Raw genomic sequence first — 21922 nt, forward strand, 5'->3', positions numbered from 1 at the left:
AATGAACTATAAGCTTTCATTGTGAGATTCAGGTGACACTAAAGATTACCGCTAGCCCTTGGCTCTGAGATGTCTTAAAGGGCACCGTCACCTAGAAAGTGCCGCCAAGTCTGCAGGCAGCAGGTTACAGAGCAGGAGGAGCCGGGCAGACCGATATATAGTTTGAAGGGAAAACATTCACTAGAACTACCAATTTATTCATGTAAGCTGCTGTTCAGTCTATAGCTTTGGGAGTCCAGTGGGCAGTCCTAAGCAGTGACTCCACCCACTGGACTTCAGAGCCCGGAATCAGCAGAGGTTTACATGGATAAATTCCAAGTTCCACTTAACATTTTCCCCTAAAGCCATATATCACTCGGCTCGTCCGGCTCTATAATCTGCTGCCTGCGGATCGGGAAGGTTCACTTTAAGTCACAAATTATAGCACATGCTAGCGCGGTTCTACTTGTGAGCCCGATAAGTCATGTACCCAATTATAAATGATGTTCTCACTGCTAGGACGTTCTTCCTCTTATTACAAGATAGACAATCAGTTATTTGTTCCCAAGTTTCAAAATCAGGAAATCCCCATAAATTCTATTAACTGATTCACAAGTACAACAAATCATTGAAACGTAGCAAATACAAGGCAACATGATCCACTGTACAGAAAGCACATGCAAGACATAAAACGTATACCAGCTGTACAAATATAACTATATACTGGAGATACCCAGGTTATACCAGCTGTACAAATATAACTATATACAGGGGATACCCAGGTTATACAGCATGCTCCATATCACTATATACAGGAGATACCCAGGTTATACCAGCATGCTCCATATCACTATATACAGGGGATGTATAACTTATACCAGCTGTACATATATAATTATATACAGTAGATCCCCAGGTTATACCAGCATACTCCATATCACTATATACAGGATGTATAACTTATACCAGCTGTACATATATAATTATATACAGGAGATACCCAGGTTATACCACTATAGTCTATATCACTATATATAGGAGAGGTATAACTTATACCAGCTGTACATATACAATTATATACAGGAGATACCCAGGTTATACCAGCATGCTCCATATCACTATATACAGGAGATGTATAACTTATACCAGCTGTACATATATAATTATATACAGTATATACCCAGATTATACAAGCATGCTCCATATCACTATATACAGGAGATGTATAACCTATACCAGCTATACATATATAATTATATACAGGAGATACCCAGGTTATATCAGCATGCTCCATATCACTATATACAGAAGATGTATAACTTTTACCAGCTGTACATATATAATTATATACAGGGGATACCCAGGTTATACCAGCATGCTCTATATCCCTATATACAGGGGATGTATAACTTATACCAGCTGTACATATATAATTATATACAGGAGATACCCAGGTTATACCAGCATGCTCCATATCACTATATACAGGGGATGTACAACCTATACCAGCTGTACATATATAATTATATACAGGAGATCCCCAGGTTATACCAGCATGCTCCATATCACTGTATACAGGGAGATGTATAACTTATACCAGTCGTACATATATCATTATATACAGGAGATACCCAGGTTATACCAGCTTGCTCCATATCACTATATACAAGAGATGTATAACGTATACCAGCTGTACATATATAGTTATATTCAGGGGATACCCAGGTTATACCAGCATGCTCCATATCACTATATACAGGAGATGTATAACTTATACCAGCTGTACATATATAATTATATACAGGAGAAACCCAGGTTATACCAGCATGCTCTATATCACTATATACAGGAGATGTATAACCTATAACAGCTGCCGATCCATTAGGCGCAATGATGAAGCCCTAGAGGGCTGCTAGCTGAGATAAAACATAAGCCTCACTAGGGTTACTATGGCCTGAGGCTGCTCTTACAGGAGTGTTCGGCCGCTCTCACACATTGATCTCAGTGGGCCTCGCAGACCTGCATTGAACACGGTGCTCAACACTGTGATTTCTGTCTGCTCTATTTTTGCGCTTTTTACCGCATCTCATCGCCCATCAGAATAATGAAGTGCGTTAAAAAACGCTGTCAAATGAAAACTGCAATAAAAATTGTGATATATTGGCCTTTTTTTTTTAGGAATCTTGTCGTATTCTACATCGGTTTTAGCACTTGACAGTCTAAAGCTGCGCCAAATTTATAATTGTTGTGCTCAAACCTGTAAATTTGGCGCAATTTCCACCACATTAAAAATCATTACACTGTGCCAAATAATGTGATAGTTTTCCACTTACAGAGGCAACAGAAAATGTGTCTTCATAAAAGGTTCCATGAGCCGTAAACTGCGCCTAACTTACGATGTCAGCGGCTGAAGCGGAGCGCCACAAAACGCACCGGAGACTTAAATCGAACACACAAGAAACGCACCAGAGCACCGCCCGCGAGTCCTAGGCCAAGTTTTATTTGGTGGTCTTTGCGCCCGGTTTTTGCAGCAGCTTTCTGGTTTTGAGCTTCCTAAATGAGCTGCAAACTTCGCCACCTTTAGGCCCCAAGTAATTAGTAAACGTGCGGCAGAATGAGCTTCATAAATAGGCGCTGCTGAGCTGATACATTTGTTGCACCAGCACACACTACTCCGAGCCGTCAGCACGCAGAATACTGGGCTTTGGGTGACCTTTTTGCACCATTCTGATCCTTGAAGTCTATGACTCCACCGAAGTACTCTTACCGCTTTCAATATTAGCTAATCAGGATTGGAGGGTGGAATCAATTTCACATTTTCATACATGGAAAGTCTTGGGCAGCAGACGTCGCTTACCTCTTCCGGGACAATGGTGAGCGGATACTTGTCATCTGACAGGAAGTTGAAGATGGCCCACACCTTGAAGGCGCTGTCCTCGCTGATGCATAGAGGACTCTTCACCAAGTACTTCCTAGCGCAGAGAGTCCAGCACATCCTATAGAACTCCACCTTGTCGAAAGGTCCTTGTACCTGAAGAAACATCGAAAAAGGCTCAAGTGATGCGGAATCTTATATGTTACTGGCATTCACATCCCAAATTATGCCCCCCCCCCCCCCCCCCGACACCCCAAGAACATGCAAAGCCTGGCAGGATATTGATCAGCCTGCGGCGCTGAACGTGTGCCGCGGCAGCAGGGTGGAGGCATTTTCACCATTTAGTGCAGAATGTATTATAGCAGGGTTCTGGAAGGGGGCTAATACTTTTGTACAACTCAGTATGCATTCATTACTAAGTATGCAGTTTCCATAGTTATATACAGTTGCAATCACAAACACACACCCCCCCCCCCATTACAAATTAAGTTTATTTGCCAAACTTACAAACTTTCAAACAAGAACCAGTTAAAGCGCTCAACACAACTATCATACAAAGTGGTTCTTGAAAATTCACCACTAAATGCCACTTTTACCGACTCCCGCAGTCTCAGAATCATTCTCCCCTTGAATACAATCCCTCATAGGAGCACACATATGCAAATCTGATGTGGTCTCAAGCACACCTGATGCCACCAATCAAGGGCTTCCTTAGTTACACCAGGTGTGCTCGAGATAAAACACATCAGATACGTGTTGGTGAGGGCTTTGTGACTGCGATGTTTGATTGGATGTTGGAAATATTGTAGTGGTCCTTTTACATGGAATGAGTATAGTTTAAAAAATTGTTGGATCGTGTGAATTAGAGCGATAATTATTCAGTATAAGCGCGGCCAACGATTGAACGGCCAACGAGAATTAATTTCTTGTTTATCATTCATTTTATGCAAGAATAAAAAGAATCATTAGTACTTTGCTGTATGTGAACAGCAATTGTTGGTCGTTCTCATTCACTGGCAGAGCGCGTACCAACGACTGAAATTGTGAACTATTCATCTGTCTGTATAAACAGGCCGCACGAGCGAATGAGTGAACTCTGTCAGCATTTGCTCATGTGAACAATGTATCGCTCTGTGTAAAAAGGAGTCCAAGTCAAGAGAGCGGTCCGAAGAGTTATAGAGGAGATCACTGCCCTGCAGACAGATACAAAGACGCTGAATGTTCCAGGAGATACAGCTGGAAGCGGCTCACAAGTCCACAGACTGGGGCGTACCTCATGTGTTCTTGCTGCATGCCACCATTCCCCGTTCACCGTCTTGGTGTGTATGCGCTCATAATACACGCCAGAATAGAACAGGCCACAAAGTTTTTGCAAAAATAATATGCACACAGGGAAAAAATAAAAATGGCAGATGTGCGTGGCCCCATACAAAGCAATTGGCTATTAGCATTGTGTGTTTCACAACGAAAACTGCGCATGCGGTGAATAATATGTCTGTGTGAGATCGACCTCACAGCAACACTGGCTGCACTAGCAGGATGTGGCAGAAAGAGGGCACTATCCCCGCTGCCACCAGATTCCTGAGGAGGCAGGTAGTCAAAAACCCTCCCGCGACTGCAGAAGACCTGCAGCGAGACCTCGTAGCGGCAGCACTGAGGTTTCCATTTGCGCAGTAAGACACATAGTAAATGCTGAAGGTCTTTAGGCCCAAACTCCAAGACATCACCTCTACTGACCCAAAAGACAAGAAAAGTCGCCTCCAATATGCTCAAAACCATGAAAATAACCACAGAGGTTTTGGGATTCTTTTCTGTAGAGCGATTAAAACAAAACTGGAACTTTTTGGATCATCGGTATCACTGGAGGAAGAAGAAGGAAGGAGATGCTGATAAGATACCCCTCTGCCCCCCCCCCCCCCCCCCCCCCACAGTGAAGCATGGCGGTGGCTCACTGGTGCTACTGAATACAGGTATTAAGGAGCTGGCAGAAGGATTGTGCAGTAAAATATCAATATTTGCAGACGATACAGTACTTACCACGAGAGGACAGAATGCGGGTGCATGTAGAACTGTATACGGCTAGGGATGGATCTGGATAAGTTGGAGGTTGAGCAAAAAAGTGGCAACATATTTATCAGTTTAACACTGATAGCTGTAAGGTTCTGCACATGGACAGGAAATACACACCATCATTACACTCTGGGAAACCACTGGGAACACCGACATGGAGAGGGACTTGGGGGTTTTAGTTAAAAGCTTAACTGAAGCAACCAGTATCAGGCAGCTGCTGCCAAGGCAAATAGGATCATGGGGGAGAGGGAGGAGGGGAAATCAGAAAAGGGTATTATTGTACCTTGTCACCACCAGAAGTTAGGGGTGGTGACAAGAGAGCACCTGTAATAACTATGTATAGATATATCAGGGGTCAATACAGAGATCTCTCCCATCATCTATTATACCCAGGACTGTAACAAGAGGGCGCTCTAATAACTATGTATAATATATCAGGGGTCAGTACAGAGATCTCTTCCATCATCTATTATACCCAGGACTGTAACAAGGGGGCGCTCTAATAACTATGTATAATATATCAGGGGTCAGTACAGAGATCTCTCCCATCATCTATTATACCTAGGACTGTAACAAGGGGGCGCTCTAATAACTATATATAGATATATCTGGGGTCAGTACAGAGATCTCTCCCATCATCTATTATACCCAGGGCTGTAACAAGGGGGCGCTCTAATAACTATGTATAATATATAAGGGGTCAATACAGAGATCTCTCCCATCATCTATTATACCCAGGGCTGTAACAAGGGGGCGCTCTAATAACTATGTATAGCTATATAAGGGGTCAATACAGAGATCTCTCCCATCATCTATTATACCCAGGGCTGTAACAAGGGGGCGCTCTAATAACTATGTATAATATATCAGGGGTCAGTACAGAGATCTCTCCCATCATCTATTATACCCAGGACTGTAACAAGGGGGCGCTCTAATAACTATGTATAGATATATCAGGGATCAGTACAGAGATCTCTCCCATCATCTATTATACCCAGGGCTGTAACAAGGGGGCGCTCTAATAACTATATATAGATATATCTGGGGTCAGTACAGAGATCTCTCCCATCATCTATTATACCCAGGGCTGTAACAAGGGGGCGCTCTAATAACTATGTATAATATATAAGGGGTCAATACAGAGATCTCTCCCATCATCTATTATACCCAGGGCTGTAACAAGGGGGCGCTCTAATAACTATGTATAATATATCAGGGGTCAGTACAGAGATCTCTCCCATCATCTATTATACCCAGGACTGTAACAAGGGGGCGCTCTAATAACTATGTATAGCTATATAAGGGGTCAATACAGAGATCTCTCCCATCATCTATTATACCCAGGGCTGTAACAAGGGGGCGCTCTAATAACTATGTATAATATATCAGGGGTCAGTACAGAGATCTCTCCCATCATCTATTATACCCAGGACTGTAACAAGGGGGCGCTCTAATAACTATGTATAGATATATCAGGGATCAGTACAGAGATCTCTCCCATCATCTATTATACCCAGGGCTGTAACAAGGGGGCGCTCTAATAACTATGTATAATATATCAGGGGTCAGTACAGAGATCTCTCCCATCATCTATTATACCCAGGGCTGTAACAAGGGGGCGCTCTAATAACTATGTATAATATATCAGGGGTCAGTACAGAGATCTCTCCCATCATCTATTATACCCAGGGCTGTAACAAGGGGGCGCTCTAATAACTATGTATAATATATCAGGGGTCAGTACAGAGATCTCTCCGATCATCTATTATACCCAGTGAAGGGAGCTGAAACTTAAGTTTTTTTCACTTTTTATTTATTTATTGCTGCCCCTCATAACGGCTCCAGGCTGTCGGCTACCTTCGACAGCCGACAGCACGGAAGCTGTCACCCGCAGAGAACCCATGGCAAGCATGTTTTTATGGCCCTGGGGATTAAAGCCCATAAACCCAGGACATAAAAGCACATATGGGCGGTTACTAAGGGGTTAAAAACATCCACATAAAAAGTTAAAAAACCTTTTTTCCTCCACTTTTTATTTTTTAAAAATTAACAAAAACAATGTTTGGTGTCACGGCATCACTACTGGCCTGTGCAATACACTGAACACACCTTTTATCCCACATGGCAAAAGCTATCAAAAAATATATTAACAAGGAGCAAAAATATTTTTTTTGTTAATTTCACCTCCTCAAAAAAAAAAAAAAGATCAATTTAAAAGGTGATTAAAAAAGCCATACTAACCCCAAAATGGTATCAATAAAAATACCGCTTGTCACTCAGGAAACAAGAAAAAAGTTCTGGGTTTTAAAAAGGGGAGATGAAAATCCTAAAAAATCGTTCTGGACTGAAGAAGCAAACTGGGCCATGTCCTTAAAAATGGGGTCTGTCGGCTCGAACATACTTTCCACACTGTAGGCAGCATGTTATAGAGCCGGGGGAGCTGAGCAGACTGATATACAGCTTTATGGGAGAAGATTCAGTAAAACGTAATGTATTTTATTCATTTATATCTCTGCTCATTCTGAGCTAAACTGTCCAGTGGGCGGAGCTATCAGTGATTGACAGCTGTGTATGACTGCACATACAGGAATAGCTGCCAATTACTGATAGGACCGCCCACCAGACTGTTCAGCTCAGATGAGCAGAGATATAAATGAATAAACATAACATGATACCTGTTTGGACAGTATATTCAAACTGACAGATTCCCTTTAAGGGGTTAAGTCTATTTTGCTACAATGTAGAAGACACACATGTATTACTTCTGCATCCAGGGAGAGCGGGTGAAGAACATTGTCCCCATTCATATTTGGAACAGAGTTTCACTGTAATATCGCCATCTGTGTTCCGCACTCTTATTAGCAATTAAACGCGCGGCGCTCATCTTATGGGAGAGAGGATTCAAGATGAGCTAGACACGCTTGAACAGCGGGCCAAAGGGTCTGTGTACACAATTCATCATTTGATCATAGACTGAACATGAGTCAACAATGTGATGCAGCAGCCAAAAAGGCAAACACAATTCTGGGATGTATTAAGAGAAGCATAGAGTCTAGATCACGAGAGGTCATTATCCCCTCTACTCTTCCTTAGTCAGACCTCATCTGGAATACTGTGTCCAGTTCTGGGCACCCCACTTTATAACAGACATAGATAAACTGGAGCAAGTTCAGAGAAGAGTTACCAAGATGGTGAGCGGTCTGCAAATCATGTCCTATGAGGAACGGTTAAAGGATCTGGGAATGTTTAGCAGAGGAGAAGGCTGAGAGGAGACTTAATAGCGGTCTACAAATATCTTAAGGGCTGTCACAGTGCAGAGGGATCAGCCCTATTCTCATCTCTACAAGGAAAGACTAGAAGCAATGGGATGAAACTGAAAGGGAGGAGACACAGATTAGATATTAGACAGTGAGGGGGATCAATGAGGGGAACAGGTTACCACGGGACGGGGGGGGGGGGGGGGGGGGGGAGTTCTCCTTTAATAGAAGTCTTCAGAGGCCGGACAGACATCTGTCTGGGATGATCTAGTGATCCTGCATTGAGCAGGGGGTCGGACCCGATGACCCTGGAGGTCCCTTTGAACGCTACCATGCTACGGTTCTATCTTTCCACACATTATCCTGAGACCAAGGACATTTTGGCCAATAAATAAAGGTCTCCACCTTAACGAATTGGTCAAATCTTTGCATGTTTCATTGCTGGCAGCTTTTGGTGAAGGGTTAAGTGTCCAGTGCATAAGATGAGACATTTGCCTATTGAGGTGGAGGAAGGCATTCTGTGAGGGACCCTTTATTCATCGCTGGGAGACACATGTATGAGATGAAGTTGTTCATCTGGGCTCGGGGCCAGCCCCCCGACTCACAATGAGCCCCCTGTTCACTCCGCTTCATTTCCCTTTCTGCAAGATCAATAATTCATTTGCATCTGTGAAAAGCAAGAACTTTCTTCAAAATCTTGGCCTAGTTCCCCCCATCTACCTCTAAAAGAGGGTCGCCCAGAACTGGCCGGGAGCGCTCACAACATCTTCATGCCTTTATCATGGTAATGTGGATGCCCGTAGTTAGGGCAACCAAAGCAGAAATATTAACCAATAAATGGAGGGTAAGAAGTCCACGACCAAAAATAGTCAGAAATGCTTAGCTGATTGTAGATGGACGAGAGTCTGAGCATTGGCGGCCTTAGATTAGATGGCACCCCCCACCCCCTACCTCATCATAGGGGGGGGGGGGGGGAACAACATATATTGCACTAATAGACATTCTGACGGAAGTCTGATTGTGCATGGAGCAGCAAGATAGCAGCATACCCACATCACAACGGCTTGGTACATATATACAGAACCACAACCAAACTGTACCAGAACCAAGCTTACAACCCGAACCAAACCCAGTCCACAGATACAGCACCCGAACCAAACCCAGTCCACAGATACAGCACCCGAACCAAACCCAGTCCACAGATACAGCACCCGAACCAAACCCAGTCCACAGATACAGCACCCGAACCAAACCCAGTCCACAGATACAGCACCCGAACCAAACCCAGTCCACAGATACAGCACCCGAACCAAACCCAGTCCACAGATACAGCACCCGAACCAAACCCAGTCCACAGATACAGCACCCAAACCAAACCCAGTCCACAGATACAGCACCCGAACCAAACCCAGTCCACAGATACAGCACCCGAACCAAACCCAGTCCACAGATACAGCACCCGAACCAAACCCAGTCCACAGATACAGCACCCGAACCAAACCCGGTCCACAGATACAGCACCCGAACCAAACTCGGTCCACAGATACAGCACCCGAACCAAACTCGGTCCAAAGATACAGCACCCGAACCAAACTCAGTCCACAGATACAGCACCCGAACCAAACCCAGTCCACAGATACAGCACCCGAACCAAACTCGGTCCAAAGATACAGCACCCGAACCAAACTCAGTCCACAGATACAGCACCCGAACCAAACCCAGTCCACAGATACAGCACCCGAACCAAACTCGGTCCAAAGATACAGCACCCGAACCAAACTCAGTCCACAGATACAGCACCCGAACCAAACCCAGTCCACAGATACAGCACCCGAACCAAACTCGGTCCACAGATACAGCACCCGAACCAAACTCGGTCCAAAGATACAGCACCCGAACCAAACTCAGTCCACAGATACAGCACCCGAACCAAACCCAGTCCACAGATACAGCACCCGAACCAAACTCGGTCCAAAGATACAGCACCCGAACCAAACTCAGTCCACAGATACAGCACCCGAACCAAACCCAGTCCACAGATACAGCACCCGAACCAAACTCGGTCCAAAGATACAGCACCCGAACCAAACTCAGTCCACAGATACAGCACCCGAACCAAACCCAGTCCACAGATACAGCACCCGAACCAAACTCGGTCCAAAGATACAGCACCCGAACCAAACTCAGTCCACAGATACAGCACCCGAACCAAACCCAGTCCACAGATACAGCACCCGAACCAAACTCGGTCCAAAGATACAGCACCCGAACCAAACTCAGTCCACAGATACAGCACCCGAACCAAACCCAGTCCACAGATACAGCACCCGAACCAAACTCGGTCCACAGATACAGCACCCGAACCAAACTCGGTCCAAAGATACAGCACCCGAACCAAACTCAGTCCACAGATACAGCACCCGAACCAAACCCAGTCCACAGATACAGCACCCGAACCAAACTCGGTCCAAAGATACAGCACCCGAACCAAACTCAGTCCACAGATACAGCACCCGAACCAAACCCAGTCCACAGATACAGCACCCGAACCAAACTCGGTCCAAAGATACAGCACCCGAACCAAACTCAGTCCACAGATACAGCACCCGAACCAAACCCAGTCCACAGATACAGCACCCGAACCAAACTCGGTCCAAAGATACAGCACCCGAACCAAACCCAGTCCACAGATACAGCACCCGAACCAAACTCGGTCCAAAGATACAGCACCCGAACCAAACTCAGTCCACAGATACAGCACCCGAACCAAACCCAGTCCACAGATACAGCACCCGAACCAAACTCGGTCCAAAGATACAGCACCCGAACCAAACTCAGTCCACAGATACAGCACCCGAACCAAACCCAGTCCACAGATACAGCACCCGAACCAAACTCGGTCCAAAGATACAGCACCCGAACCAAACTCAGTCCACAGATACAGCACCCGAACCAAACCCAGTCCACAGATACAGCACCCGAACCAAACTCGGTCCACAGATACAGCACCCGAACCAAACTCGGTCCAAAGATACAGCACCCGAACCAAACTCAGTCCACAGATACAGCACCCGAACCAAACCCAGTCCACAGATACAGCACCCGAACCAAACTCGGTCCAAAGATACAGCACCCGAACCAAACTCAGTCCACAGATACAGCACCCGAACCAAACCCAGTCCACAGATACAGCACCCGAACCAAACTCGGTCCAAAGATACAGCACCCGAACCAAACTCAGTCCACAGATACAGCACCCGAACCAAACCCAGTCCACAGATACAGCACCCGAACCAAACCCAGTCCACAGATACAGCACCCGAACCAAACCCAGTCCACAGATACAGCACCCGAACCAAACCCAGTCCACAGATACAGCACCCGAACCAAACTCGGTCCAAAGATACAGCACCAGAACCAAACTGGGTCCAAAGAAACAGCACCCGAACCAAACTCGGTCCAAAGATAGAGCACCCGAACCAAACCCGGTCCACAGATACAGCACCTGAACCAAACCCGGTCCACAGATACAGCACCTGAACCAAACCCGGTCCACAGATACAGCACCTGAACCAAACCCGGTCCACAGATACAGCACCTGAACCAAACCCGGTCCACAGATACAGCACCTGAACCAAACCCGGTCCACAGATACAGCACCTGAACCAAACTCAGTCCACAGATACAGCACCCGAACCAAACTCGGTCCACAGATACAGCACCCGAACCAAACTCAGTACATATATACAGCACCAGAACCAGACTCATCACATAGATACAGTAGTAGAATTGAGCAATTGTGGTATGCTGTGCCAATGGGATTCCAGCAGCACCTGGGGACATCATAGGGGGGGAGAAAGAGCCAGGAGGAGGAGGATGCATACAGCTCCAGAACAAAGGAAGAAGATCATCTGTCCAGGAAGACCTAAGGGGGTGATCCTACATCCGCCCAGCGTTCCCCTACAAGCTGGTGGCCAGTGCCCTGTGGAACTGTATGGCTGGCAGATAGCGAAGGCCGTCTGAGCACCCAAGACTTCGCACCAATGGATAAATCTACACAAGATGCTGAGCGACTGCACAGATTTTGCTTTTCCATATTGGTCGTCACCAGCTGATAATTACGGCAGCGAGCGGCGATTAATACAACTCAGCAGAAGACGATGATACCGGACTGACAATTACTGAGAGCGGAGCGAATGACATCAGGCATCAGGACGCGGCCCGGACGGCCATCCTCCGCGGTGCCTCACATGAGAGGATGCCGTCTGTCACCATGTGAATGCGGTCATCACAGCTTTTTAGGGGTTTATGCACCACAGAGAATTGATCATTTACTGTCTTCACCAGTCTGATTGCGTCACGCGATACCAAAAAAGTGGTTTGTGGATTTTTTGGGCATTTGTTTTCCATTTCAGACAACACAGCACCCAGCAAAAAGAGCCAAAAGCCACTCCAAAGAATGTACAAACAGCTACTGAACGGGGAGCAGCAGGCCAATCAGTGCACAGCGCCCTGCGCAAGCAGACATTCCACTACAGCACTTCACCTGCTATGTTAGCAACCCAACGGAGTGGAGCAGAAACTAATCCAAGGAGAAAACAAAGGAACCACTTAGAGAGCTGCACAAATAAATATTTTACAGATGGTAGACTCTCTGTGTACATACATTACTTATCCTGTACTGCTCCTGAGTTACATCCTGTATTATACTCCAGAGCTGCACTCACTATTCTGCTGGTGGAGTCACTGTGTACATACATTACTTATCCTGTACTGCTCCTGAGTTACATACTGTATTATACTCCAGAGCTGCACTCACTATTCTGCTGGTGGAGTCACTGTGTACATACATTACTTATCCTGTACTGTTCCTGAGTTACATCCTGTATTATACTGCAGAGCTGCACTCACTATTCTGCTGGTGGAGTCACTGTGTACATACATTACTTATCCTGTACTGACCCTGAGTTACATCCTGTATTATACTGCAGAGCTGAACTCACTATTCTGCTGCTGGAGTCACTGTGTACATACATTACTTATCCTGTACTGATCCTTAGTTACATCCAGTATTATACTCCAGAGCTGCACTCACTATTCTGCTGGTGGAGTCACTGTGTACATACATTACTTATCCTGTACTGCTCCTGAGTTACATCCAGTATTATACTCCAGAGCTGCACTCACTATTCTGCTGGTGGAGTCACTGTGTACATACATTTCTTATCCTGTACTGATCCTGAGTTACATCCTGTATTATACTCCAGAGCTGCACTCACTATTCTGCTGGTGGAGTCACTGTGTACATACATTACTTATCCTGTACTGCTCCTGAGTTACATCCTGTATTATACTCCAGAGCTGCACTCACTATTCTGCTGGTGGAGTCACTGTATACATACATTACTTATCCTGTACTGCTCCTGAGTTACATCCTGTATTATACTCCAGAGTTGCACTCACTATTCTGCTGGTGGAGTCACTGTGTACATACATTACTTATCCTGTATTATACTCCAGAGCTGCGCTCACTATTCTGCTGGTGTAGTCACTGTGTACATACATTACTTATCCTGTACTGATCCTGAGTTACATCCTGTATTATACTCCAGAGCTGCACTCACTATTCTGCTGGTGGTGGAGTCACTGTGTACATACATTACTTATCCTGTACTGATCCTGACTCCCCCCCCCCCCCCCCGGTGATCCTTTTTCATCTTACACCCTGTAGTCCTTGCGGTTCCCTCTTATTGGCTCGGCTGCTCTTTGCTTTCTGCTGTGAGTGACGAGACTTTGCTATATGTGATTGTGACTCAATTTCCTTTAGTTATTTTTGGGTCAATGCAGAAGATGATTTTCGGAAATCCCTTGTGATGCTGGAACATCTGAGCCCTCCGGGCACTGCTGCAGACTGGCAGGGGTCACACCAGGGGTGGGTGCTCATGTAGTTCCTCCTACCAGGTGAGCCCCAACCATCCGCTTCACTAGAAGAATAGCGGAGCGTCATACTCATTGCAGAATCCCCTTCCACCAAACAGGGGCTGAGGGGGTCACTTCAGTCTCCGCCCCTTCCCCTCCCCCACATAGCGACATTTTTGGTCAGTAGTCTATTGCTCCCAATTAATAGGTTAACATTAAGAGTGATTGGACCAGAACAATTATAATCCAGGTGGGATTGTGCGGACCGTGGCTGGAGCGGCACGCAGACCCCAAGGTTATCGGGATTGCAAACACATTTTCAAATACCCCATTTGGGAATTCCGAGTCTATTCTGCAAAGCCGTCAGCAGTTATACAAAGCGCCTCGCTCTGGAGGACCCGACACGTCAGAGCAGCCCACCGATTGTAATGGCACATGTGTAATAATTCATTTCCCCTGTTGGGGCGCTGCAGAGAAACTGAACACTTTACTGCTGCATTCCTCCATAGATTGCAGTTGAGGGCTAGGGGTATTAGCAGGGCTGCCCCTGGCCTTTATACTGCCTGAACCATTGGGACCTGACTGAAGTGATAGAGTGATTGTGTCCCCAGTAATGGCCCCCCTAGTGGCCCCAACAATAATAGTGGCCCCTTTAATGGCCTCAGCAAAAATAATGACCACATTTTTGGCCCCAGTAGTAATAATGACCCATTAGTGGCCCCAGTAAAAATAATGGCCCCATTAGTGGCCCCAGTAGTAATACTGACAGCCTTAGTGCAGTTGCCCTCAGTAGTAATAGTGACCCCCATACTGGACCTCTGGCCACTAACTCTGTCCGCAGCTTCGATCGAGCGGATACCGCACTGTAATCGGTCTGTGACCCCTGACCTCCCTATCTTTGTTCTGCACGCAAACACTGGACTTTAAGCAGATGCTGGGGTTAGAGGTTAAAGGTCACAGATTGATTACAGCATGATGGGCACCAAAGCTGCAGAAAGAGTGAATGCACTGCTTGTGAACTGGCAATTATTGTTTACCGATCACTAATTAATCATTACGAGTCAGGCCCAGCAGGCTCTGCTTGCCTCATGGAAGGGGAAAGTAGAAGAAAAGGGGTGGAGCAAACCCTATGCGTTAAGGTTCTGTGGCCCGGTAAGATATCGGGGGCCCAGAGGCCTCAAGGAGCTGAAGAGAAAAAAAAAAGTTGTGAAGGTGTGTGAAACACATTTCACCGGGGAGGCGCTGCCGGCCAGATGGATCCCCCAAATGGTGGTCAAGTGGGATGAGCGGAGATACAATACGGGCATTGAGGCGCCGCTCTCCAGGAAATTCCGACAGACAGTATAATGGTTGTATTTATATATTTACTCTTCCCCTCTTATACTCGGACCCGCCTTTATGCCATTTCATACCAGTCTAAGCGCCAGTCATTTGCCGCCCGCCGGTTCAGGTTGTGCTGCCAGCGGTCGTACTTTGCACTCCTGTTTATATCGGCCCTCACTGCATAGGATTATTCTTCCTCCGACACATTCTATATCCCTTCTGTACACATATTGTACCAGTCACCGTGTATTTGAGTGTATGTTAATGTTTACTGCCCAGCTTTATCCCGGACCGGCTCCAATAACATTTATTACTAGTCCAGTCACCCGTCTTGATGCTTATTTGTATCTATTGGTTTTTGTTGGGCTTCTGTCGTCCCGTCTGGGTTTCCTCTGATTTGGCACTTCCGGACAGCTTTATTTCCTGTAGCCTAGTCTTACCCAGCCGACTGATGAAGGGGTCGGCCCCGAAACGCGTATCTGCTGGTTTTAATTGATCCAATAAAAAGAGACGTTGTATCATTTTCTCCCCCTGTCTGTCGGAATGTATTGAGGGCAGCGCCCGAATGCCAGCATTTTATCTCCGCCTGGAAGGGGCGGCTCTGGATATCAGCAGCGGGACACCCTGGAATCAGCAAATAGGGATGGTCCAAAGCAGAGGACCTCTTCAGGGACCCTTCACACGGAATGGAATTGTTCCACATCACACAATGGAAACCGACGCTGCAGAACTCCCCACTGGACTCCTCATCCGCACGTCTGAATATGGATTTTAATGTGGATTCGTGGGCAAAATTAGTCCCTCCTCAATTTCACATCAAAATTTCACATCAGACAGGCAGATTTTGGTTCCACAAAATGCAAACTGCACTGCGAGTTACACAACGACTCCGGCTGTGTGAAAAGACAGTAGAAAAAACATATGGCAGGGAACAGGTTAAAAGGTTTGTTGTTTTTTTTGTAAAGCTCTATTCACAGGTCAGTGCAGGAGCCACAGTCGGTCACCACTGCTCCAGTCTAGAAGAAGCCGCTGCAGTCAGGTGCCGGGCACAGTGTGCATGACCAGCCAGCCACCGGCTGCACGGGTGACTACAATGATCGGCATGTGACCGCTGAAGCCTGTGATTGGCTGAGCAGTTGCATGTACAATGATCGGCATGTGTCCACTGGAGCCTGTGATTGGCTGAGCAGGTACATGTACAATGATCACCATGTGACCGCTGAAGCCTGTGATTGGCTGAGCAGTTACATGTACAATGATCGGCATGTGTCCACTGGAGCCTGTGATTGGCTGAGCAGTTATATCTACAATGAATGGCATGTGACTACTAGAGCCTGTGATTGGCTGAGCAGTTACATGTACAATGATCGGCATGTGACCACTAGAGCCTGTGATTGGCTGAGCAGCTACATGTACAATGATCGCCGTGTGACCGCTGAAGCTTGTGATTGGCTGAGCAGCTACATGTACAATGATCGGCATGTGTCCACTGGAGCCTGTGATTGGCTGAGCAGGTACATGTACAATGATCACCATGTGACCGCTGAAGCCTGTGATTGGCTGAGCAGTTACATGTACAATGATCGGCATGTGTCCACTGGAGCCTGTGATTGGCTGAGCAGTTATATCTACAATGAATGGCATGTGACTACTAGAGCCTGTGATTGGCTGAGCAGTTACATGTACAATGATCGGCATGTGACCACTAGAGCCTGTGATTGGCTGAGCAGCTACATGTACAATGATCGCCGTGTGACCGCTGAAGCTTGTGATTGGCTGAGCAGCTACATGTACAATGATCGGCATGTGACCACTGCAGATTCTTCCAAAAGTGGAACGGTGCTGAAAGGGACTCCTGTGCTGACAGCTTCTTGCAGGATTGGAGCAGCAGGGTTCTGCGGAGTCTGCATTGGGGAAAATCTCTGCCCGGTGAGTACGGCTTTTTTTTAACCCATTCCCTGCCCATTAAATTTTTTTTTTATATACTTTTTTTAAAAATATGGGCATTAATACTCCTAAGATAAACGGACAATTCACATGACTGCGCGGTCTGTAAATGCGCCATTTGCAGCAGCCTGCATTCCGTCTATAGAGTTGCAGGGAGGCCGCGCTCCGCTGTTAATAAGAGGTCTGTATATCATGTAACGGCTCTTCATGCCGTTCAGTTCTCCATATTGCAGAGCGTTCGCCGCGGCTCGTCTGGACGTGCAATTTCCTATTCATCATGAAGCATCTGAATCGCCATATTACGGACCTTATTGTGGCGCTTCAGTAGCTACACGATGCACGGAATTTACAGGCTCGTTTCTTATGGGACGTCCTGTAGTTTCTAATGGTACCATTTGGGGGTACATATGGCTTTTTGATCGCTTTCTATTACATTTTTTCTTGGAGTCAGGGTGACCAAAAAAAGCGCAATTCTGCTTGCGGCTGGTGGGCCACAGCTCCATCCATACCCTGCTCCCCCGCTCCCCCATGGTATAAATATATGTCTGTGTGGTTTTTGATGCAGTTTTTACCATATCCGGACCGCCCGTGTGAACGCACCCTTAGGGCTCATGCACACGTATCAGAATTGTCTGCAAGAAGCAGCGAAGTCGCGGATTTAACCAAATAATGTGGATTTTGTAACATTTTGAACTGTGAAATGTGTTTTGCATTCAGTTTTGTGGAATTTCTTTTATTTTCCGCAGAAATTAATTGTTCATTTTTTTCCTGTATGTCAGAAATCTGCAATAATTCTGCAAGACGTTGGGAGTTCCGCAGCCGTAACCGCGTCTCCTGCGCACAAAATATATGCAGATTTGAAATGCGGGCTGCGCATCATTACTTGATCACCAAAAAAGCTGGTGGCTACATGACGCCTCCAGACGTCGGATCCAGAGTGAATCTAAAATCACTGGATAGTCTAAACCTTCAACCTTTTATGGCCTTCTAGATTGACTACCAGATCCCCCACATCTGCCCCCTTCAGTATCCGCCTCCCCATGCCTGTCCTCTCTACCCAACTACCTCCCACAGAGGCGATCCAAGCACTAACCCCGGACGGCTGGCCTGTCGGAGGCATCTCCAAGGTTGGGTTTAGGACCAACCATGAAATACTTTATACACAATCACACCAATCATTTCAAGGACCACACACAGAACTTAATACCTACAACTAGGACTCCTCCTTTATCCGCTCGCTCCCGCGACTATAACGTCACTGACAGAGTAAGAATCCATTCTATACAAGTGCAGGGATCAGGCTCTAGGCATCACTGCAGCCCATCCAGCTCCATCATCTCCCTCCTCTCTATCCACCTTCTCTTCTCAACTAATTGGAAAAAAGACCTCCAAGACTCTTTTGGCGCAGACCAGAGGTCACCGGCATGCCAACTCCATCTCAAGCCCCCTTATTGCACGAACCATCCGGAAACGAGTAGCAGACTCCGATACAGATGTGCTGACCCCCTATCGTTTAGCCAAGCTCTCACCGCAGTACTCCAACATCCGCTGAAGGGGCCTTAAATAAGTTGGTTCAGTGATACAAATCTGGTGGTCCCGTGAACTTCTAGAACCACGATGGGACCGGGTGTACCTAGCGCTCTGCTGAACACTAACTTCAATCAGAGTCCAGGTGTGGCCCTCATCATTGGACATAGATATCTGCACCCCCTCTAACCGGTTAATTATGTCCTAGGTGTTAACGGCGACCAGAACGTCTAACCAGGAAGTGGAGGTCCCCAACGTCCCTTCATTGACTGAGATTTTTCTAACGGTCCAACACAACTGCTTGGTGGAACATTTGCTTGCTAATAGACTGGAAGGTTTGGGCAATGAGAAGGTTCTCTCATTCACTGCCTCCATTCATGTTGTGAACTATAAACGTTGTACTTTGTATCACAGCTCTTCTCTCCTTTTGGACAAAATCCAAAACTCGCGCGAATATTAACTTCATTCTTTTGACTTTTAGTCGCACACATGGGTGATGCTGCAAGGTAAAAACATTAATAAAAATTGCTGCATGTTCTATTTTTTCATGTCCCTCAGAATGCATCACCCATTGTTTTCAATGGGACGGTCAAAAACATGACATGTTGTGGGATGTACATGCGAGTCCGATGTGAGGTTTCCCCTTGATAACAATGGGAAACACTTGCCGATCCTCCGTCGCGCATGAAACAAGCGCCGGAGGAGCAGGATTTCAGAGAAGCGATGCATCTGTGGGTAACACACTTAACAAGCACAATATCGGTCAGAGTTTCTCGGCCCAATATCACGCTCGCCCGTGTGATGATGAAGCCTTAAAGAAATGGGGCTGCAGAGATTTCCACATAGACTAATTCTGATACTTGTGAGAACAGGAGCGCCCCAAGACTTTATGCTGCCCGAGGTGGTTCCCCCTTGGCCGATAAGAGGCTCTCGGAGGCTCCTTGTGTGTAGTGACCTCTTCTTCTGCTTGTAGAGCTTGTTGACCACTAGACACCTCTATGGCATAGAGAAGAGATTTCACCCCGTTATCAGAGGGGGGCGTATTATTGGGGTGCGAGAAGCTGGATGGTTGTATCCATGAATTGTCCCCCACTGGGCCATTTCGACCAGACTGTTGGGAGGTGTTGGGACCAGTGGATGGGAGCACACAAGGTGACCGGGCTCAAGACACCCCCTACAGACCATCAGTAGAGAGGAGTGTCTGACCAGAATTTTAAGGAGGTGTTGGGACTAGTGGATGGGGGCACACAAGGTGACCGGGCTCAGGACGCCCCCTACAGACCATCAGTAGAGAGGAGCGTCTAACCAGACAGTTAGGAGGTGTTGGGACCAGTGGATGGGGGCACACAAGGTGACCGGGCTCAGGACGCCCCCTACAGACCACCAGTAGAGAGGATCATCTGGGCATCGGACAAGTACCAGCAGCTCCAATGCTTTCATTGTCCGCCATCGAGAGACGGGGGGGGGGGGGGGGTCATCTTTACACCCCTGTGTCTGTTGGAACCATTGGTGCTTGGCTGAAGGACATCTGGTCTCGCAGCCCCCATTACACGTACGGCCTCTGACACCCACCGTCGGCTCCGTTTACAATGATGTTGTGAACAACGAAACTGGGCGCTACAGAGCGTTACTGACACGTGTGTATGTGTGTGTATAATATATATATATTACACACACACACAGTCCTTCTAGGGGAGGGATGTTACTGGCAGTGAGTGTATCAGACTATGATCACAGCAGTAGCGCCCCCTGATGCTGGACTGGTACTCTGGAGTAAGTTAAATGCTGGTTGGGTTGCTGCCGGCCGGCTCACAGGAGGCACTTACTGTTTACCGGCCATTATGGTAGAGGGCGCCACTATGTGTAAGAGCTCTTCGGTCTCATGCACAAGGACACATACAGTGTGCACCACTGAACTGTGTTATGGACCTGTGAGCACACCGTGTGCCACCATATTGTGCTTCCCTGAGGCACCGCATCACTTCCTAGGAGCAATTCAGAATACAGCCATGTACTTGGGCCCTTAAAGGGGCGCTCTGGACTTTTATACTGATGAACTAGCTTTAAGATAGGTCATCAATATTAGATTGTGGATAGTCTGACTCCCAGCGCCGCCACTGATCAGCTGTTTGTAAGGAGCCACGGTGCACCAGAACTAGAACAGCTCCATACATTCTGCAGTGGTCTGGGATAGTACTGCAAGCTCAGCCCTGCTCACAGCCGCTTCCATTGCACAACCTCCTCGTCTTCCCGGGGCCGCCTCTCGCACTCCACCGCTTGGTCCAGGCAGATGTGACAAGTATAATATGGCAGGTGTCACACTGTGCGAGCGAGTCTCTCCGTAGAAATAGTGATTACAGTCTCTATAAAATAATAGCAGGCATCTCTCAGTTCCTCAATTTGCAGAACAGCAGAGAGCCGGATGAGATTGCGTCTGCCAAGAATCGCCACATCACGTGACAGAAATATCTCGTCATTGTAAAAAACGTGTTCACTTGGAAAGTTCCAAAAGAATAAGGAGCAACCGACAGCGAGAAGAGGAAGAGCGCGAACACGCCTGAAGAGTCCCGTCTTCTGACACAGCGCTGCCGCTTGGTACATTGTAGCGACTTGTTGTTACAAGGTGGCTTTATAAGTGACAAACATTGTCCAAACAGTCGCTCCATAAAGTTAATGCAAGGCAGTTCGATGTGAACGCGGCCACCAACCGCGGGGCGAGGATTCACGTACTAGTCGCTTCTTCTCAGCTCACCTAAAAATAGTCGCTGGTTGACTACTTATCATCTGGTGTTAACGGGTCATCGCGGTCTTTCAAGGACTAGCCAACAACTTTTCAGTGAAGTGTGTGCTTGCTTGGGGTCCGCCTCCCGCCTTTTTTTTTTTTTTACTCATTTTGCCCGCCCCCTTAATGTTCATTGGCTCCTTAAAACACGTAAATATGTGCCAGTGATCCTCAACTGAACAGTCCCTGCTGGTCCTCGGCGGGTTTTGGTCTTTGACGATAAACTCGCTGCAGCAACAACTC

General features: G+C 46.9%; 1 protein-coding gene across 1 annotated transcript in view; it reads right to left on the bottom strand.

Moving 5' to 3' along the window:
• SWAP70 (switching B cell complex subunit SWAP70) overlaps positions 1-21922 on the bottom strand; it is a 60919-nt gene that overhangs the window by 17745 nt on the left and 21252 nt on the right. Inside the window, exon 3 of the mRNA XM_066583643.1 lies at positions 2837-3010. Coding sequence (XP_066439740.1) covers positions 2837-3010 — 174 coding nt within the window. The remainder of the gene's footprint in view (positions 1-2836; positions 3011-21922) is intronic.

The sequence above is a fragment of the Eleutherodactylus coqui genome, chromosome 11 (genome assembly GCF_035609145.1).
Source record: "Eleutherodactylus coqui strain aEleCoq1 chromosome 11, aEleCoq1.hap1, whole genome shotgun sequence".
Taxonomy (NCBI): Eukaryota; Metazoa; Chordata; class Amphibia; order Anura; family Eleutherodactylidae; genus Eleutherodactylus; species Eleutherodactylus coqui.